The 19529-nt window shown below is 47.7% G+C and overlaps 3 protein-coding genes across 3 annotated transcripts in view; 2 read left to right on the top strand and 1 right to left on the bottom strand.

Moving 5' to 3' along the window:
* BPHL (biphenyl hydrolase like) overlaps window positions 1–7455 on the top strand; it is a 46182-nt gene extending 38727 nt beyond the window's left edge. Inside the window, exon 7 of the mRNA XM_066377061.1 lies at window positions 7094–7455. Within this exon, the coding sequence (XP_066233158.1) occupies window positions 7094–7181 (88 nt within the window). The 3' untranslated portion in view covers window positions 7182–7455. The remainder of the gene's footprint in view (window positions 1–7093) is intronic.
* NQO2 (N-ribosyldihydronicotinamide:quinone dehydrogenase 2) overlaps window positions 1–19529 on the top strand; it is a 698677-nt gene that overhangs the window by 127932 nt on the left and 551216 nt on the right. The gene's annotated exons all lie outside the window — the stretch shown is intronic.
* On the bottom strand, window positions 8201–12588 carry LOC136400417 (tubulin beta-2A chain). The gene is made up of 4 exons (XM_066377054.1): window positions 12364–12588; window positions 10753–10861; window positions 10289–10399; window positions 8201–9603 (listed from the first exon to the last, which is right to left on the bottom strand). Exons 1-4 carry the CDS (start codon window positions 12418–12420, stop codon window positions 8543–8545), a joined length of 1338 nt encoding a protein of 445 aa, XP_066233151.1. The 5' UTR covers window positions 12421–12588; the 3' UTR covers window positions 8201–8542.

The raw sequence follows: 19529 nt of genomic DNA, 5'->3' as shown, positions 1-19529 counted from the left end.
AAAAGTTTCATCCTAAAATGACAAGGTTGTAAGTTCAATCCCTGGTCAGGGCACACACGGGAAGCAACCAGGGAATGCATAATTGAGTGGAACAGCAAATGCTTCCCTTCTCCCTCCCCCCTCTCTCTCTCTTCCTCTCATTGTCTCTAAACAAATAAAAAAAATTAAGCCCTGGCCATATAGCTCGGTTGGTTGGAGCATCGTCCCAGAGCATGGATGTTGCCAGTTTGATTTCCTGGCACGTACAGGGCACATACAGGGCAACTCGATATTCCTGTCTCTCTCTGTCTTTCTCTCTCTCAAAAAAAAAAAAAGTGCATACCAAATGATAAACCTAGTATTCAGAACTATAAAATACCAACACATGCCACACTATGTCGGTGGCTCACTTGATTGGACAGCAGATACATGCTGCTTGTTCTTTGTTTTCTCATTTCTGCAGACAGCTGTGGGCACCCATGAGCATTATGTGTCAGCGGAAATGTTCTTCAGTTTGTATGGACTGAATAGAAAGTTATATTTTAAACACTTTGGCTGACACAGGAGCAAGCTTTTGTCAACCAAAATATTCAGCCAGCTACATCAAGATGAGAATTCAAAGTTGACCAAATCCATTGTTTCCCTTCTATGCAATGGGTTCATATTCCGAAGGAGAAATGACCTAACTTTAAAAAAAAAATACTGGAAAATAAACACCCAGGTGAGCCTTGACCCCTTCAAAGGCTATCTATTAATTTCAGAGACACTGTTATTACTCAGGATGTCTTTGGAATTCTGTGGAATTCTTTTGAAATTGGCTTTCATTAGCAGCCTAAGAAAATCTTTCTTCACTCGGTCTCTCCTTTCCTCCTGTTCTCCCTCCCTCCTCTGTCCCTTCTCCACTCTCTTCCTTTCTCATTTCCCTCCATGAGCCCATTTCTGACACCTGTGTGGGCCCTGAGGCCCCAAGAGCTCCCTTTGGGCAGGGAAAGCAGACTCAGAGACAGCTCCATTGCTTCTTGTTCATGCTCTCCCATGCTCTATTTTAACAACAACAACACTCTCAGAGAATTTTTAAATATGGGGGGCATGCTTCTTAACCTATAATAAAGTATAATTATTGTAAACCTGTATAATTTTTATATTTATATACTTTATATTTTAAAAGGCATTTTACATACAAAAATCTGATATTTCTTTACAATTAATTTATGAAAAAGAAGTGTTGTCCTCAAGTTAAAGATGAGAAAATCAAGGCTGAGATGCTGAGTATTTGTCCAAGGTTGCATAGCCAATTAAAAACAAATCCTACATTTTTCCCCTTAATATAGTGTTTTTTTTTCCAACAGCACAGCTGCCTCTCAGAAACACACTGTTATTTTAATATGATGGTAAAATGCCTGGATTATGTACGTGCTAATCTGTTTAATTGTTTTCTAGCTTCAGAAATGACAAATTTTGTATACTGACTCTCATAGTAAATGTTCCTTTGGAGAGCCAGTTTCAATGAAAGTCAGTCTGCAAAAAAAGTTTAATGTAGGAAGGAATTCTGTTCTCAGCCCATCTCCTAACAACAGCGGTATTTTTTGTAACAGAACAATTGAAGGTAAACTGTTATTAGTAGTGATTGTCTAAAACTGGCTTGCATGTTACACCGGACTAACTTCCTCTGCTAAAAACAGCCCTTTGTGTTCCACGTGAGTTTACCTAGAACAGTTGTGATTTATTCTGAACCCCTCAAAAGGGAGGGTTGATTCCTTGAGCACCAAAGTCAGGCTGTGATTCTGCACACCATCCCGCTTGACAACAGGATGTAGCAACGCAGTGTAGCAAGCACCAGTGAACCTGGTATTTTATTACTCTATCAGGTACATTTATCACTAAACTTAAAGACACAATCCATCCCTTCAAAGATTTTACCAACAGATACAGTCTATGAAACCAATGCCTTTCTCTCCCCAGAGGAGGCTAATGAATGGGTGGGGTTGTTCAGCAGGCCTGCTTCCTGCTCATGTTAATTTGTTTCTCTCCCTTTTCTCTCTCTGTTGGAGAAGAACGATAGAATCTCTTGGAGGCAAAGAAGCTTTAGAGATCATTCAAGTACACTAGTTTTAAAATGTGTTTTTAGGCAGCTGAGCCCTCCCTCCTAACAAACTCATATGTGGAGGTCCAAGGTAGAAAAGATGAAAGAAGAGCTGGTCTGATTACAACAGTGATGGGAGCAGACCCTGCCCCAGCCCCCAACCCTGCACATCCCCTGCTGGTCCAGCACCCCTTCTGTGGGGGGGAAGCCCTGGTTTCGCTCACCACCTGTCTGACTAGTCAGCCTCTGCTCGGGCGTTCTCCTGTTACAAATACACATCACCCACGAGGCCAGCTCCAGCTCATTTTGAGAAAATTTGAATTGAGCAGAGGCTGGCACCCATCAGACTCCAGCGTTGGAGTGGATGGGCTCTAGGAGGCAGTGGGGCTCAGACATCTCCACAGAGGTTATTGCTGCACTTGTTGAACCATGTGTCTGCTCATTGTGTGTTAGTCTGCTAGGGCTGCTACAACAAGTATCAGACTGGGAGACTGAAATAATAGATGCTTATTTTCTTACATTGCCAGAGGCAGGAAGTCTGAGATCAAGGTGTCAGCTGGGCTGGTCTCTTCTGAGGCCTCTCTCCCTGGCTGTAGAGGGCTGTCTTCTCCCTGTGTCCTCACACGGGCTTCCCTCTGGGTGTGTCTGTGCTCTAACCTCCTCTTCTTATAATGACACCAGTCACATAGGGTGGACTCTAATGACCTCATTTTAACTTCATTACGTCTTTAAAGACCTTTATCCAAATAAAGGTACTGGGAGTTAGAAGTTCAACATATGAATTTTGGGAGGATGCAGTTCAGCCCATAATACTATGTTTCTGAGGTCAGATCTCAGGAATTCAGGGTCTAGCAGAGGTCAGGATATGGATTAGAGACCTAGCTGCAAATGACCAGTGCCTTGCCTGGAATCCTTCATTACCTTTCACCCCTTTTGATGCCTGGCCAAGTATCCTCATCCTTCAGGCTATGATTTCTCCTCCTCCTCCTCCTCCTCCTCCTCCTCCTCCTCCTCCTCCTCCTCCTCCTCCTCTTCCTCCTCCTTCCCAATTACTCATCTATCTGAGGCCACACAGCTCCTCTTTATATCTTTTTTTCTTTCTTTTTTTTTTTTTTTTTTTTTTTTTGCAAGAGAGAGAGAGGAAAGGACAGACAGGGACAGACAGACAGGAAGAGAGAGGAGAGATGAAAAGCATCAATTCATAATTGTTTCACTTTAGTTGTTAATTGATTGCTTCCTCATATGTGCCTTGATGGGGGGGGGGGGGGGACTACAGCCGAGCCAGTGACCCCTTGCTCAAGCCAGAGACCTTGGCGTTTCCGAACCAGGGTCCTCAGCCTCCCAGTCTGATGCTCTATACACTGCACCACCGCCTGGTCAGACCCTCTTTATATGGTTAGCATGTGGACTTGGTTTTCCCCCTGTTGAACATGTCAGCACCTACCCCAGGATGCAGTCTAGTACACCTTGAAAGAATGTGAAAGCAAGAGAGGCACAGAAGACCAAGCTTCTGTGGGTGGCCAGGGGTCACTGACTGGAACTGAGGCCCGAAAGTCTGGCATGGAGGTCAACTGCATGTTCTGGGAACTAGAGCACATGGGAAAGAATGAGGGGTGGCATCCATGTGTGCCAGTGGCACCCAACGGGGAGAATGTGGGCCCTCAAATCCAGATCCACATGGGGATTGCTGCCTGGTGCGCAGAGTCGGCGGTTTGGGGTCCTGAGCAGCACTCAGCAGCGAAGGGCACTGGCAGGACTCAGGCCCGAGTGCTGCTCAGTCACTCACTTAAGCAGTGTACATGTATTTCTGTGCCTCTGTTTGCATGTAAAAACAGGGATGATATCTATCTTCAAAATAGTTTGCTGAGGAATGAGTGAATACAAGTACATTTAAGACTTAGAGCTAAAAGTAGCTGCCGCTTTTGTGGGTAGAATGCTGGTGTGGGTGTAGGTGATGAGGGGCCCCAGGACACAGCCAGGTTGTAGCCTGATGGTAGTAAGAGGCAAGCCGCCCTTGGTCCCGGCATTCAGCGCCATTATTAGAAGAGGTGTATGAGTGTATTAGTCAGGGTTTTCCAGAGAACCAAAGCCAACAGGATACACTCCTGCACACACACCGGTTTATTTTCTATAAGGAGTAATTGGCTCATGCAGTTATGGTGGCCGAGAAGTCCAAAGTCATCAGTTGGCAAGCTGGAGCAAGGTCAGGAAGGTGGAGACCAGGAGAGATGAGGTGGAGTTCAGGTCTGATTCTGAAGGCCTGAAAACCGGGAAGCCCTGATGTTTCAGGCTGAGTCTGCAGGCAGGAAAAAGCCTCCATCCCAGTTCAAAGGTAACCAGGCAGGAGCCTACTCTGGTTTTTAATTAAAACAAAAATGCTCACAGACTCACTGGAAACTATGGGCTCATAAATAGAATTTTATTACATCCAAAATGGAGGGGAAAATGTTACAGCACATTGTTTGTGGCCTTGTTCCTATCTGTAGATCCAGAGCTTAGTTTAGAAACAGTAGACATTTGGACTGAGGAAAGGGTGGTCGCATTGTTTCTCCTTTGCTGCCTGGCCTGGAAGAGTGACTGACTGCCTAATTTATATTCGCAGGTCAGGTGTTTTAATTTCTCAAAAGATCTAGAATCACCTCTTTCTAAAAGTGCCAAACACAACGAGAAACCTGTGCCGGCCAACAGGAACTTCAGTTTACTGTCTCAGAGGCCCCTTGACTTCCAGGTGAACCACATTTTGGTGGTCAGGCATTTCCTACTATTTTTCCTGGGAAATGGGATTGTTTGAAAAACACTCTCCATAAAGCATGTGATTAGATCCTTTTATTTGGGTGAAACTCCAGGTCAGCAGTAGGGTGGCTACATTGCCTTGCCAACTATATATTTACTCCTATCTCATGTGGTACTATTCCCAAAGAGGGACACAATAGGCTTTAAGTAGTGAGTCCTGTGTCAGACCTAAAGGAGAAGGGAGTATTAAAGAAATGATCCTGGCCCTGGCTGGCTAGCTCAGCGGTAGAGCATTGGCCTGGTGTGTGGAAGTCCTGAGTTCAATTCCCAGCCAGGGCACACAGGAGAAGTGACCATCTGCTTCCCCCCCCCCTTTCCCCTCTCCTTTCTCTCTCTCTCTCTCTTCACCTCCTGCCAAGGCTCCATTGGAGCAAAGTTGGCCCGGGCAGTGAAGATGGCTCCATGGCCTCCACCTCAGGCACTAGAATGGCTCTGGTTGCAATGGAGCAACAGCTCCAGATGGGCAGAGCATCACCCCCTAGTGGGCATGCCTGGTGGATCGCAGTCAGGCACATGCGAGAGTCTGTCTCTCTGCCTCCCTGCTTCTTACTTCAGAGAAATACAAAAAAGAAATGACCCCAAAACAATCAAGGAGAAGAGCAGTTGTTTTTATACCCTCATCCTTCTGCTCATCCATCCTCAACTCAGTGCAGTTCTGAATGTGGATGCTTCAGAACAAATCTCCCATATTTTTAATGAAGGGGATCTAGTTTTTATTTCCCCAAGACCTAGAGGTTATTAAGGAAGAACGCAGACAGCCCTGAGGCAAAGAAGTAGGGATTTGATGGTGGTGTCACTCCTTTCTTAGTAGGGATTCTGAAGAATCACAGAACAGGAGTAGGGCCCATGATAACCAGCATGGCTATCCATAAAGGAGGACTTGCAGATTGGGGTCTCTGTTTCCAAATCCAGTTTGGCACACATCAGAGGATGCAGTGTAGCCTAGATCTGCCCCTCTATGACTTTTCAGCCTCCTTGCTGGTTGGTTCTTCCTGTCTCCTAACATCAGAGGGCTTGAGCACTCCTGAAAGCCCTGTTCCTTGTGTAGGACAACTGGGACCCTATCTTTGGGGTGCTGCAGCTTGCCCTTTTCTTTTTGAACAGGATTGAAACTGAATTTGGGATGTTCAACAATAGTTACTGTAAATGGCACTAATTTTCCTAAGAGTCTCAGAAAGATGCCAACGGTATATATCCTATCCTCCCGTCAAATATTATCTGGATTCTCGTTACCCCCAGCCCCACGTGGTTGAGTTGCAAGAGGACCAACATCACCCAAGGACAGCCCTGCTCTCCATTACCCTTCCCAAAGCTCTCCCAAGTACTCATGAGGTTCTGAGACTCTCAGACCCCAGGTGGTGAAAGACCAGAAAATTGGGTAACACAGAAACTGGCATTTTGACACAATATAATCCTTTTAATGTCCAGTGGCCATTGTGGACTAAACAGCTCAAACTTGTGCTTCTATCCCAGAAGCTTTAAGATGTTTATTTCTGTACTTTTATAGCCAATAAATAAAAATTTAGAACTCGGAGAAAGCTGCCTTTTTAAAGAAATTGCCAACTGGCTACATTTGACCACAACCCTATTAAGAGGAAATTTGGAGAGGCAGGAGCCTTACGTGACAGAGAGGTTTGCCATAGAAGTCATGCTGTGACAGCTGCAGAAAAGGGTTGTTGATGCAGGCTTCCGCCATCCTTAGAATCCTAAGGAACACTTGCCCTTTGTCTAGTGGCTTGTGTTTAGAGTTACTCGGTTCTCCAAAAATGATGATTTGGAACCTTGAACGACAGTCTGGTGGTGGCTGAATTGATTTGGGTTTTCCCACTACATAGATGCCCCAAGAAATTTGCCTATTCTAACCCAGTGGATTCTGGACATTTTGTGTTTTATCATCTTTCCAACCTTCTCTTAAAATCAGTCTTATTAAGGTGGATTTGTACAATCGTATGCCCCACTCTCAGTCAGGTTCAGTTAAACCATTTGTTACACGACACAATTCCAAGTATAGTGTATGCTGTCACTGTCCAGCCAACCTCCAGGCTCATCACAAACTCCAAGAGGCACTCGCTCTAAGTCTATAGTCAGGAAAGTTTATTCTATGCACCCTACATTCCCTCCCTGATGGGTAGTCGAGGGAAAAACCATGAGGCAGGTTTTTACTGGAGATTTTCATGTCATGTTAGGGAGGGTAAGAGGTCTTAAATAGTGAGCCGTTAATCATAAATGCTTTTTCAGGTTGCATCTGATGCCAGAAGGCAAACACAATCTCCATTTACATTTTGCAAATGAATTTAACAAGTTAGCAGAAGACTTCTTACGATGAAAACGTCCCCAAGAATATGTGCCTGCTGATTCTTGAGCCTATTGCTGCCTCCGAAACCCCTTCCCCCATGTGGCACCTCAGTTCACCTGCCTGCCAGCTTTCTACCCTTTATAGCTGCTCCTAATCCAATATGAATAATGGCATTAAAGAACATCTAGCTTTAATACCTACAAAAATTAAATCTGATTTATAACATTTTGTGAATTTCTATCTTAAAAAATAAATTCCTATCATGATTTACTTTATTTGCAAATAAAGCTCAGATGAAAATTCATAGTGCTCCTGACTGCTATTTTTAGACCTTTAATTCCTGCTGTACCTTTCATATGAGAGGCACAAGTGGTCACTGGTCTTTTTGGTTGTATTTGCCACATTGTGCAAAGGAAGTAAAGAAACCAAAGAAAGTCATTCCCTGAGGTTCTCCATTCTACATTTTCACAGGGTTGCTCTAACTCCAGCAAAGGGAATAAGGTATACTTTATCTTCAAATCTCTACTCATTCCTTTAACTTTATTGGATTTCTTTTACTTTAATACTTTGGGCCAGTGAAGATGAAAAGATATTCTGGGGGTAGAAAAAGGCAGAGGTGGCACAGAGGAAATGGGGACAAAAGAGACTTGACTTTGGCTTATGGGCACATGGTACAATGTGCAGATGGTATTTTATTGCATTGCACAACCAAACCTCTACCCCAGGGGTCAGGAACCTATGGCTTGCGAGCCAGATGTGGCTCTTTTGATGGCTGCATCTGGCTCGCAGACAAATCTTTAATAAAAAATAAATTAATGTTAAAAATATAAAACATTCTCATGTATTACAATCCATTCATTTCCTACCACTCATGTTCATGGTTGCGGGTGGCTGGAGCCAATCACAGCTGTCCTCCGGGACAATACCAAATTTTTATTGGATAATGCATACCGTATACGGGTCGTCGTATGGCTCTCACGGAATTACATTTTAAAATATGTGGCGTTCATGGCTCTCTCAGCCAAAAACATTCCTGACCCCTGCTCTACCCCAATAAATTCAATTAAAAATGAGTAAAATTCTTTTTAATCTCTTTATTAAAACTAGTAATTAAAACATTAGGAAAAAAACATTCATTAAGTACAAATTCTATTTTATTAAACCAGAAACATTCAAGAAGTATCTAACAAAAGATTAAAAATAAAGCAACCATAATCACATGCTCTTTAAGTATTATAGCTATCTTAGACAATACTGTAACATTTAGAGGAGTTCTACATCAACAATGTTTCTGACAGAGACAAAACTGAGCACCATAGTACACAAATAGACCATGCTTGATTGAGGAAAACAGAAGTTCACTAACAATGCACGATGTATTTGAGAAGTCCTTAAGCCTCATCCTCGCCTTCCTCCTCCTCGAACTCCCCCTGTTCGTCAGCCGTGGCATCCTGGTACTGCTGGTACTCAGACACCAGGTCATTCATGTTGCTCTCAGCCTCTGTGAACTCCATCTCGTCCATGCCCTCGCCCGTGTACCAGTGCAGGAAGGCCTTGCGCCGGAACATGGCTGTGAACTGCTCCGAGATGCGCTTAAACAGCTCCTGAATGGCCGTGCTGTTGCCAATGAAGGTGGCTGACATCTTGAGGCCCCGAGGTGGGATGTCACACACAGCTGTCTTCACGTTGTTTGGGATCCACTCCACGAAGTAGCTGCTGTTCTTGTTCTGCACATTGAGCATCTGCTCGTCCACCTCCTTCATGGACATGCGGCCCCGGAAGATAGCAGCCACCGTCAGGTAGCGGCCGTGGCGGGGGTCGCAGGCGGCCATCATGTTCTTGGAGTCGAACATCTGCTGAGTAAGCTCGGGCACCGTCAGGGCCCGGTACTGCTGGCTGCCCCGGCTGGTCAGGGGTGCGAAGCCGGGCATGAAGAAGTGCAGGCGTGGGAAGGGCACCATGTTCACCGCCAGCTTGCGCAGGTCTGCGTTCAGTTGGCCGGGGAAGCGCAGGCAGGTGGTGACCCCGCTCATGGTGGCCGAAACCAAGTGGTTGAGGTCTCCATATGTGGGGGTGGTCAGTTTCAGGGTGCGGAAACAGATGTCATACAGGGCCTCATTGTCAATGGAGTAGGTCTCATCAGTGTTCTCCACAAGCTGGTGGACGGAGAGGGTGGCGTTGTAGGGCTCAACCACTGTGTCAGACACCTTGGGCGAGGGCATCACACTGAAGGTGTTCATGATGCGGTCTGGGTACTCCTCCCGGATCTTGCTGATGAGCAGGGTGCCCATCCCTGACCCGGTGCCACCACCCAGCGAGTGGGTCAGCTGGAAGCCCTGCAGACAGTCACAGCTTTCCGACTCCTTCCTCACCACATCCAGAACTGAGTCAACCAGTTCAGCACCCTCTGTGTAGTGGCCCTTGGCCCAGTTGTTCCCGGCCCCACTCTGGCCTGCCAGAGTGAAAAAAAGAGTTTTAGACACTAATACTCTTATGGAATTCCGAGTTCTGTATTTTTGACTCTACACTCATCTTAAAGTTGTAGATTCTTCCCTTTTAGATACTTTTCCTTACCTACAGAAAAAATTTTCTGTATCAGCAACCCTCAGAACCACTAGAGATCATAACAAAGTAAGTTTAGTTTAACCGAGACTATTAATTAAACAAAGAACTTAAGAACAAACAATATTCCATAAAAACTTAAATTAGGTCCACTAACAGGCAAGGGCAAAGGCACAGTGAGGTCAGAATAAAACACGAGCCCTAATCAGTTGAATCACTTCTGGTCATAACCTGTGCCTGTGGCCCTTGTCTCTTGAAGTGGCCACCTGTTGTCACAGGTCCTCTGAACTTACCAGTAGCCTATTAACTCCTATGTGAAGCTTCTTCCTCACCCTTTATTCTTTACCCCTCCCAGGCTGCTCTGTGCTGGAGGGCTATAGCCCTCTGCCAGCTGACACTATTCTTTGAGCTGTCCAGAGTCACCGTCCATGGACTAGGCAAAACTGGGCCATGACTCAGAGCTGTCTGTGAACATAGTGTCCATGTTGGCATTCATCACTAACAACTGTGATTTCCACAGTGTTTAGCAGGAAGACAACTCATTGAGCCAGTTCCCATTGATCGTGACTACATACCAAACACAAAGTTGTCGGGCCTAAAGATCTGGCCGAATGGTCCAGACCTGACCGAGTCCATCGTGCCCGGCTCCAGATCCACCAGGATGGCCCGAGGTACATACTTGTTACCTGAGGGAATAAGAGCTGGACTTAGACCTGCGTTTGGCAACGGGACCCAACAAGGTAGTGCTTTATGCGCCTTTTACAGCAGAATTCAGAGAAAGTCCAGCATGTGAGACAAAAGTGCAACAGGGAGCATTTCTGCTTTAAAAAGGAGGCAACAAGCATGCTTAGTCATGGCAAGCATGCTTAGTCATGGCAAACGTGCAGGAGCCTAAAGGAACTAGAGTGTATTTTAGCAGTTTACACTGAAAATGAACACAAGAAGCATTTGTCACTTGTATGTTCCTAGTATATTACATCTGCCACAGCAGCATGGAAAGTAGGGTTGATAGAAATGCAAAAAACATTGAAATAATCACCAGCAGCTTCATTGTAGTACACATTGATTCTCTCCAGCTGCAAGTCACTGTCTCCATGGTAACTGCCAGTGGGGTCAATCCCATGCTCATCACTGATGACCTCCCAAAACTGGAAATTAAAATATAATAGTAATAATGATCACACAACAGCCTGGCATGCTAAATATTAGTAAGGATGGCCCTTTCCTTCCCCTCATGTCCTTGGAACAGTGGCCATTGAAGTCTGACAGTTAAGGGTCCTAGACAGACCAGATAGCTGTGCACCAGTTCCTCCAGCAGAGGCTGCTGAGGGGGCTTGGAGATCTGCAGAGCACCGGCCATATTATGGCGACAGACTGGAAAACTGGGAGGAGCACTGAAGGAGGAGGATGGGCACAGCAGGTCTTCTGGGGAGGCTGTCACCCCCAGGCAGGGCGGGTGTGGCAGCATCCCAGCTGAGGGATGGTCCTGGCAGGGCCCAGAATCAGTTGGATCCCACCCTGCGGCTGCCTTGGGAATCACTGTCTCCTGGCAGAAACCCCACCCTCCCTCCAAGCAGAGCAGTTTTATGCCACTGCCATCCATGCTGGCTGCTGGCCAGAGCTCAGCGGGGGATGGGTGGGGAAGGGCGGCGGGCAGGCAGGAGCCTGGGAGCAGGACTGGGCAGTGAATGGGGCTGGCCTGGGTGAGCACGCGGTATCCATTGTGAATTTGCAACAGGAAAGGGGCGGGGAGGTTGGGGTGGGCAACATGGCGGTTCTGACAGGGACCACGTCCTTTTTCGGATGCCCGCTTCTACCTCGCCCACTGCGGTGGAACTGCAGCCCCAATACCGGCACCTGCCGCCTGGGAGACAGGAAGCCAGACCAGCATTATGTATTATCATGTCCAGACGGTGCTTTTTTAAAGGAAATTATCTACCATTCCCGTGCTTGTATCCCAACAAGTAAGCTATGAAACATGTTACCTCAATGACACTGCATTTTTTCATTCATACTATAAACAAAAAATATCCAAATTAAATTCCACACGAGGCCGCTAGATTAATATAGCCGCAGCCTCTATCCATATTTCAGAGTCTAATTCATCCAGAGAAATGCCAACTACATGCAGCTGAAGGGTCAGAACCGAGGTAATTTTAAAGAGCCTTGATTAAAGGCACATGCAGCTGCGTCGCTGAGCATATCGCAGCAGGTGATGTGGCTTCCTGGGCCGCTGGCTGCCGCGCAGAAAATGCGCCACTGGAGCGAGCAGGCAGCCGCAAGCGCCACCTTCCCCCCCCCCCCCCCAACCCACCCCACCCCCGGCCCCGCACCTTGGGGACCGGCTGCTCCTCTCCCCCAACCCGGCTCCCCGGGACCCAGTGCCCCTACCCGGCCCCAGCCCGCATTACCGGGACCACCGCCCCCACCCGGTCCCCGGCCTGCATTCCCGGAACGCACCACCTGGACCCCGACCCGACTCGCACCATCGTCACCCACCGCCCCCACTCGGCCCCCGACCTGCACCCCGGGGACTCACCACCCAGACCCCGCCCCGACTCGCGCCCTCGTCGTCCACAGCCCCCAGCCAGCCCCGGCCCGCACCTTCGGCGCCCACCGCCCTCCCGGCCCCTCTCCTGGGCGCGCCCACCTTGGCGCCAATCTGGTTGCCGCACTGGCCCGCCTGGATGTGCACGATCTCACGCATGGTGCAGGCTGCGGAGCAGGTGGAGACGCTGGTCCTCCCAACTGTGAGCGTAGAGCGAACTACGAACACCGGAGCTAAAAGACTTTGCGCCGCTTCTCAGCGCCGCTTTTTATTCGGGCGGACCCACCTGGGCTGCGGTGACGTAACGGCGGGCGGAGCTGCGGGGGCGGTGAGGCCGGGACTGCGGCACCACGAGGGGGAGCCGGGGCGCGGTGCGAGATGTGGGGGCGGTCCGCCTGGTCTCGCAGCCTCCGCGGGGGAGCCTGGCACCTGCCCCCGAGTTTCCGACGCAGGCAGCAGCTGCCCCTCACCCCCACCCCATGGCGCCCTTAACTCGGCACTGGGTTATTCGGCAAAACTGAATGCCCACCCGCGCCCTCCCCTCTGGGCCCTCCAGAGGGGCTGGAGACCTAGATCCTGGGACCAGGGGAGGGGCTACCTCTGCACAGAGTCCTTGCCTCCTGGGGAGTGCGAGAGGAATCCAGCACCCTTTTGGGAGTCCAGAATTATCAGTGGGGGGCTACAACCGTTCGCTCAGGTTTCCCATACCGTGGGCGGGGTCCTGTACTCTGCGCCTGTCCTTCCTATCCCAGGCGTTGCAACTCTCGGCGTTCACATTTGCTGGGAGGGCCTGCAAGTGCGGGGGAATAGGGGTTCCCCGGTGAGAACTGACGGGCAGGCAGTAGTGTTCAAGGGGGCGAGGATGCCAGGGTGGGGCGGCTTTTTCTTTCTGCAGATAAGAAAGATGGTCCGTTTGGGAGAGGCTAGGAAGAGGGACACGGTGTTGGATATGTCATGTCTGCTTTGGGTCTTCTTAAGACCACAAATGTGGAAAATTCTGCGTGCACGTGTGTCAGAGAGAGAGGGGGAGGGGAATGAATGTGACTGTAATAGCCACGCGTCAAAGGACGCATGCTTGACATACAGTATGTCACTTAATCCTCACAGCAATCTACAGATCTAGGCAGTCTGGTTCTGACGCCACTAGCCCCGTGTGACTTTGGAACACTTGAAACGTGGGTAGTCTGAATTGAGGTGTGCTTTCAGTGTAAAATACTCAGAGGATTCCTTAAGTTAAAAGAATGTAAAATATTCTGTTACTGGTTTTGTATATTAATTATGAATCAAAACATATTTTGGATATATTTTGAAATTAATTTCTCTTGTTTCTGTTGACTTTTTAAAGGACTTCTAGACTAGTAGGGACTGCTAGAAAATATTAAATGACCTCTGTGGTTCACATTGCACTGTTGTAGAGCAAACATTATCACTATCCCAATTTCTCAGCTGAAAAGGAAGCTGAAACAGGTGACTAGCTGCAAAGCTAGTAGATGAAGGCACCTAGAATCCTTCCACAAAGACAAGCCCAGATGAGTTTTAAAGGCTTTTTCAGAGTGACGTAAGGCCCAACCTTAATTCTTCTCAAGGATGATCTTAAAACAGTGGGCTAGGTGAGCCGGGACTTGGGACAGCTTTTGATTCTCAGCACAGCCTCCTTCTCCTCTCTGGGGCCAGTTTCGCCGGCTATAAAATGTTGATAATTATAGGAATCCTGCAGCCAGCTTTGTGAGCAGGAAATGAGCAGCTCTTTATGAAGTAGGTCAAGTTTATGGAGCAAAAATGCCCCATAAAACCCAAGGTGATGCTGTCATAAATATTAAGTCTATATATCTTGTTAACAGTGAGCATGTATCCAAGGTGGGTGGACAAAATCATGGCTTCATCACCCCTGTTTTAGGAAGCCAGTCCTTTAGGGTGCCCCAGCACACAGGCAGGCCTCTGGGCCCTGTGAGTCAAATAAGTTTGCAAATATGATGTATATGTTTGCTCGCTTATAGTTTGCATTGGGAGTGGCGGGTAGGCTGTAAGAAGGCAGGGTCCTTAAAGCCTGAGGCTTAGTTTTAAGACTAAGCCTTTCCTATCCTTTCAATACTAAGATCTTCTCAACACTTAGCTTTTCCCCTCACCCTTAACTGTTGCATGATGTGGGGTGGTGCACTCTCATGAGGAATCCCATTTATGCCTCAGATAAGTGACTTTGTATCAGAGACTTCCTTAATTGTATACTCGCTTAAAGGCTTTAATTTCTAAACTATAAAATAAGGGAGACCAGGGGCTCTCTCACTCTCTCTCTGGGTCCCTGAAATTAGCATTGCAGAGGAGAGGGAGCCAAGATGACGGAGTGCTAAAGGAGAAGCCAGTTTGTACAGAGTTTGTGCAGAGAAAAGGAGATGGGGAACAGAGGTGAATAAGGCTGGTGAGGTAGCAACCTTTGATTCTAGGAAAACTCTGATGAGTCAGTGGCTTTGGGAGCCCTGAATGGAAAGGGAAGTTTTTTCCCACTGTTTATATTTCTTGCCTGCCGGGTGTGAGCTAGGATTAAAGGTAATGGCCCACCAGTTCTTGGTTCTGTTGTTTCATTACCATCTGTCTGAATCAAATGCGAACCTGCTTGGGCCAGGCTGCTGTGATGGGGGCCGCAGCTACTGGCTTTACAGGCCCCCTCTTAGGGTTGAATGGGTTTCCTAAATTTTCTCCTCTTTTCCCTCTCCATATGGCTGGCCCCCCTGTAAGGCCCATCCCATGGGTGCTGTTCCCAGGTTCCTAGGGTGGGCCTCCACCTGCTCTCCACCTTGATTGCCAGCTCTGACATCTTGTGCTCTTCATGGCCAGCTGGAGTCTTCCAGAACCTCTCCAGCTATCTTCACTGATTACACAGTTCCCCAGAAGTTTTCTGGAGACAATTGCTTCTTGGCATTTGTTTTTTCATTCACAATAAGAATTTGGGGCCAAAGAGGAACAAAAGATAAGACCAGGAAGGGATGGTATTGGGGACATGGGGACTCTAACATGTGGGCATCTTCCTACCTGTGGAGGTGTAGAGAACCCTCGCGAAGCATGCCCACTCTGTTGTATCCTGATTGGGTTGTTAAGTCACCTAACCTCTCAGAGCCTCTATTACTATATCTAAACATGGAAATCTGTTTTTATTATGTTGTGAAGATGAAAGATAATGTCTGTGAACTGGACCTTTAGTGTAGGTACAGTTGATAAGTGACAACATTTATTACAGCAGGCCTAGGCAACTAAAAACTACTTGCTTTGTGGATTACTGGCAGCAAAGTTCTTCCCAAGGCTGCCTCTTCCTGCCACCCAACAGACACCCCAGCCTGCTTACTTGTTTGCCCATGTCTTGGTCAAATAAGTTTGTAAATTGATATATATGTTTGCTCCCTTATAGTTTGCATTGTATGTGTGTGGGACAGGCTGTAAGCAGGCCGGGTCGTTATAGCCTAAGGCTTAGTTTTAAGACTAAGCTTTTCCCCACACCCTTGACTGATTGCATGATGTGGGTTGGTGTACTCTCATGAGGAATCCCGTTATGCCTCAGATAAGTGACTTTGTATCAGACTTCCTTGTTTGTATATTGGATTAAAGGTTTTGTTTTCTATACTATAAAATGGGGGCAGACTGGGAGCTTGCTCTCTTGGTTCCTGCTATCACCATTGCAGGGGCCTCCCTGATCCCTTGTCCTTCATGGGAAACCTGCTTTTCCCTTGTCTTCTCTTGTGGCTTGCCTGTCTTGGTGAGACACCAATAAACAGAATGGCCCACCATCCTCCGACTCTGCCATTTCTTTACCATCTGCCCGAATCCAATGGGAACCTGCATGTGAATGGCCACGATGGTGGCTCCTGGCCATACACCATGCCTCCCCTAACACCTATTCCTGACGTCAGGGAAGTGTGGTTGGTAGTTAGACAGACATGAGCATAGCAAGGACAATAGGCTGGGCACAGAAGGTCACCAGGGCAAAAAGCCCTGGATACTTAGCTAGGGGAAAAATTGGGAAAACAAGATCTTGCCCCCAGGGTAACCTTTCCTTCTCTAGCATATCAATCACTTGGGCAATGAGTTCAGAACCTCTCCTGACCTTTCCTCCACTGGCATGTCGCTAGTCATGTGTAGATCACCTGGGAGGAGGAACAAGGGGCGGAAGAGTGGCTTCACACATCTCCCATGTGGACCTTTAACAACCACTCCCTTAAGCGTTAACCCCTAGGGATAACATTTGGGCCTCAGCTGCATTTCAACTCAAGGCCCAGAAAAATAGCAAAAGCATTCATGCGAAGCCAGGCTGACCTCAGGATCAGCTGCACTGACTAGTGACCCTCCTGAAAGGACACACCTGGAAAGCTGATGAATATTCTATTGGGATCCTCCCCTGGGTTCTCCAGATAAATACCCTCAAGACTAGAACTCAGTGTGGCTCTTCTGTCTTTCCCTCCCTCTCTCCTCCCCCCACCCAGGTGCGTTACCTTTGCCTTTTTCTTTCCTAAGCTTCAGGGGCCCATCTTTGGGCTCTGTAACTTGTTTCCTGAGACCACATCCAGCTGGCTCACTTTTCCTACCTCTGTGACTTCTTTTTTTTTAGTGAGAGAAGGGGAAGTAAGACAGACTCCCACATACACCCCAACCCGGATCCACCCAGCAACCCCCACCTTGGGCCAGTGCTGAGATGAACCAAGCTAGTGCCCGAGGCTGACATGCTTGGACCAACTGAGCCAATGGCTGTGGGAGAAGAAAGAGAGAAAATGGGGAGAAGGAGGAGAAGAGGAGAAGCAGATGGCCACTTCTTATGTGTGCCCTGACTGGGTATCAAACCCGGGATGTCCATACACCAGGCCAATGCTCTATTCACTGAGCCAACTGGCCAGGGCCTATCACTTTCTAAAAAAACTTTCGCTTACAGTTTGAGCATTGGCTCTGAATTCTTAGCCAGCATTCAAAAACTGAGGTTGCTGTAAGGAAGGAGAAGTCAGGCCTTTTACTTCTCTTCCTTGAGGAGGAAGAAACAAGAAGAATGCAATGAAAAGGAGCTAGCACTCAGCGGTAGAGCATCGGCCTAGCGTGTGGAGGACCCGGGTTCGATTCCCGGCCAGGGCACACAGGAGAAGCGCCCATTTGCTTCTCCACCCCTCCGCCGCGCTTTCCTCTCTGTCTCTCTCTTCCCCTCCCGCAGCCAAGGCTCCATTGGAGCAAAAATGGCCCAGGCGCTGGGGATGGCTCTGTGGCCTCTGCCTCAGTCGCTAGAGTGGCTCTGGTCACAACATGGCGACCCCCAGGATGGGCAGAGCATCGCCCCCTGGTGGGCAGAGCGTCGCCCCTGGTGGGCGTGCCGGGTGGATCCCGGTCGGGCGCATGCGGGAGTCTGTCAGACTGTCTCTCCCTGTTTCCAGCTTCAGAAAAATTAAAAAAAAAAAAAAAAAAAAAAAAAGGAGCTAGCAGGGGTAACTGAGTCAACCAGTTATAGATGAACTACTTCTTATAGTTCTCTGAAAAGGTGCCTGGGGCCACTTGTTACACAAAGCAAGGAAAATAGAACTTATCTGAAAAACCGCTTTCCCTTTTCTTTCTTAAAAGCTTTTTAAGAAACAATGTTTACATACCTTAATTTAAAAATTCCAATACTATTCTCTGACCCCACCTAAACTCACTCTCCCATCCTGGAGTTGTGTGATTGACGTGTACCTCTACCAGTGGTCGGCAAACTCATTAGTTAACAATTCCTTATCGAGGTAGCGCCTGCACGTGGTATTTTGTGGAAGAGCCACACTCAAGGGGCCAAAGAGCTGCATGTGGCTCATGAGCCGCGGTTTGCCGACCAGGGCTTAGACCAGGGGCCAGGAACCTATGACTCGCAAGCCAAATGTGGCTCTTTGATGGCTGCATCTGGCTCGCAGACAAATCTTTAATAAAAAAAATAATAACGTGGCCCTGGCTGGTTGGCTCAGTGGTAGAGCGTTGGCCTGGTGTGCAGGAGTCCTGGGTTCAATTCCCAGCCAGGGCTCACAGGAGAAGCGCCCATCTGCTTCTCCACCCCTCCCCCTCTCCTTCCTCTCTGTCTCTCTCTTCCCCTCCCACAGCCAAGGCTCCATTGGAGCAAAGTTGGCCCAGGCACTGAGGATGGCTCTGTGGCCTCTGCCTCAGGCGCTAGAATGGCTCTGGTTGCAACAGAGCGATGCCCTAGATGGGCAGAGCATCGCCCCCTGGTGGGCGTGCCGGGTGGATCCCGGTTGGGTGCATGCGGGAGTCTGTCTGCCTCCCCGTTTCCAACTTCAGAAAAAAAAAAATACAAAAAAAAAAATAACGTTAAAAATATAAAACATTCTCTGCCTGACCTGTGGCGGTGCAGTGGATCAAGCGTCAACCTGGAACTCTGAGGATGCTGGTTCAAAACCCTGGGCTTGTCTGGTTGAACCACATATGGGAATTGATGTTTCCTGCTCCTTCCCCTTTCTCCCTCTCTCTCTCTCTCTCTCTAACTCTCTCTCTCTCTGTCTTCTCTAAAGTGAATAAATAAATAAAAATAATTAAAGATGTTTAAATATATATATATATAAAACATTCTCATGTATTGTAATCCATTCATTTCTTACCGCTAATGTTCATGGTTGCGGGTGGCTAGAGCCAATCACAGCTGTCCTCCAGGATAACACCAAATTTTTATTGGATAATGCCTAACGTACATGGGTCGTTGTGAGCTCAGGAAGTAAACTTTCCTCCTTTTAATCAAGTAGTCAGCTAGCTAATTGCAGAAACCCTTTTGACGAAGAAGATGGCTAAAAGAAAAAAAGATGAGAAGTATCGTACTTTTCAGCAGGAATGGACACAGGAATTTGCCTTTGTGGAGAGAGTAGGTTCTGCAGTGTGTCTAATATGCAATGATAAAATTGCATCGATGAAACGGTCAGATATAAAGCGGCACTTTGACACACGCCATACTACATTTGCATTGAAATATCCAGCGGGGGACAGCAGGAAGAAAGCATGTCCAGAGCTACTGTGCAGAGTGCAAGCTAGTCAGCAGCAACTTCGTATTTGGACCCAACAAGGTGACTGGAATTTGGCTGGCTTTGCTGGTGCTTTAACAATTGTGAGAAACGGAAAGTCATTCATAGATGGGGAGTATGCCAAAACATTCATGCTTGATGTTGCCAATGGACTTTTTGACGACTTTCTGATAAAGACAAGATAATCAAATGAATAAAAGACATGCCTCTGTCACCAAGAACTGTTCATGATCATACCATCATGATGGCAAATCA

This window comes from Saccopteryx leptura, chromosome 3, assembly GCF_036850995.1.
Source record: "Saccopteryx leptura isolate mSacLep1 chromosome 3, mSacLep1_pri_phased_curated, whole genome shotgun sequence".
Taxonomy (NCBI): Eukaryota; Metazoa; Chordata; class Mammalia; order Chiroptera; family Emballonuridae; genus Saccopteryx; species Saccopteryx leptura.
Note: the sequence above shows the minus strand (reverse complement) of the source record. Positions and strands in the feature narration are given on the sequence as shown.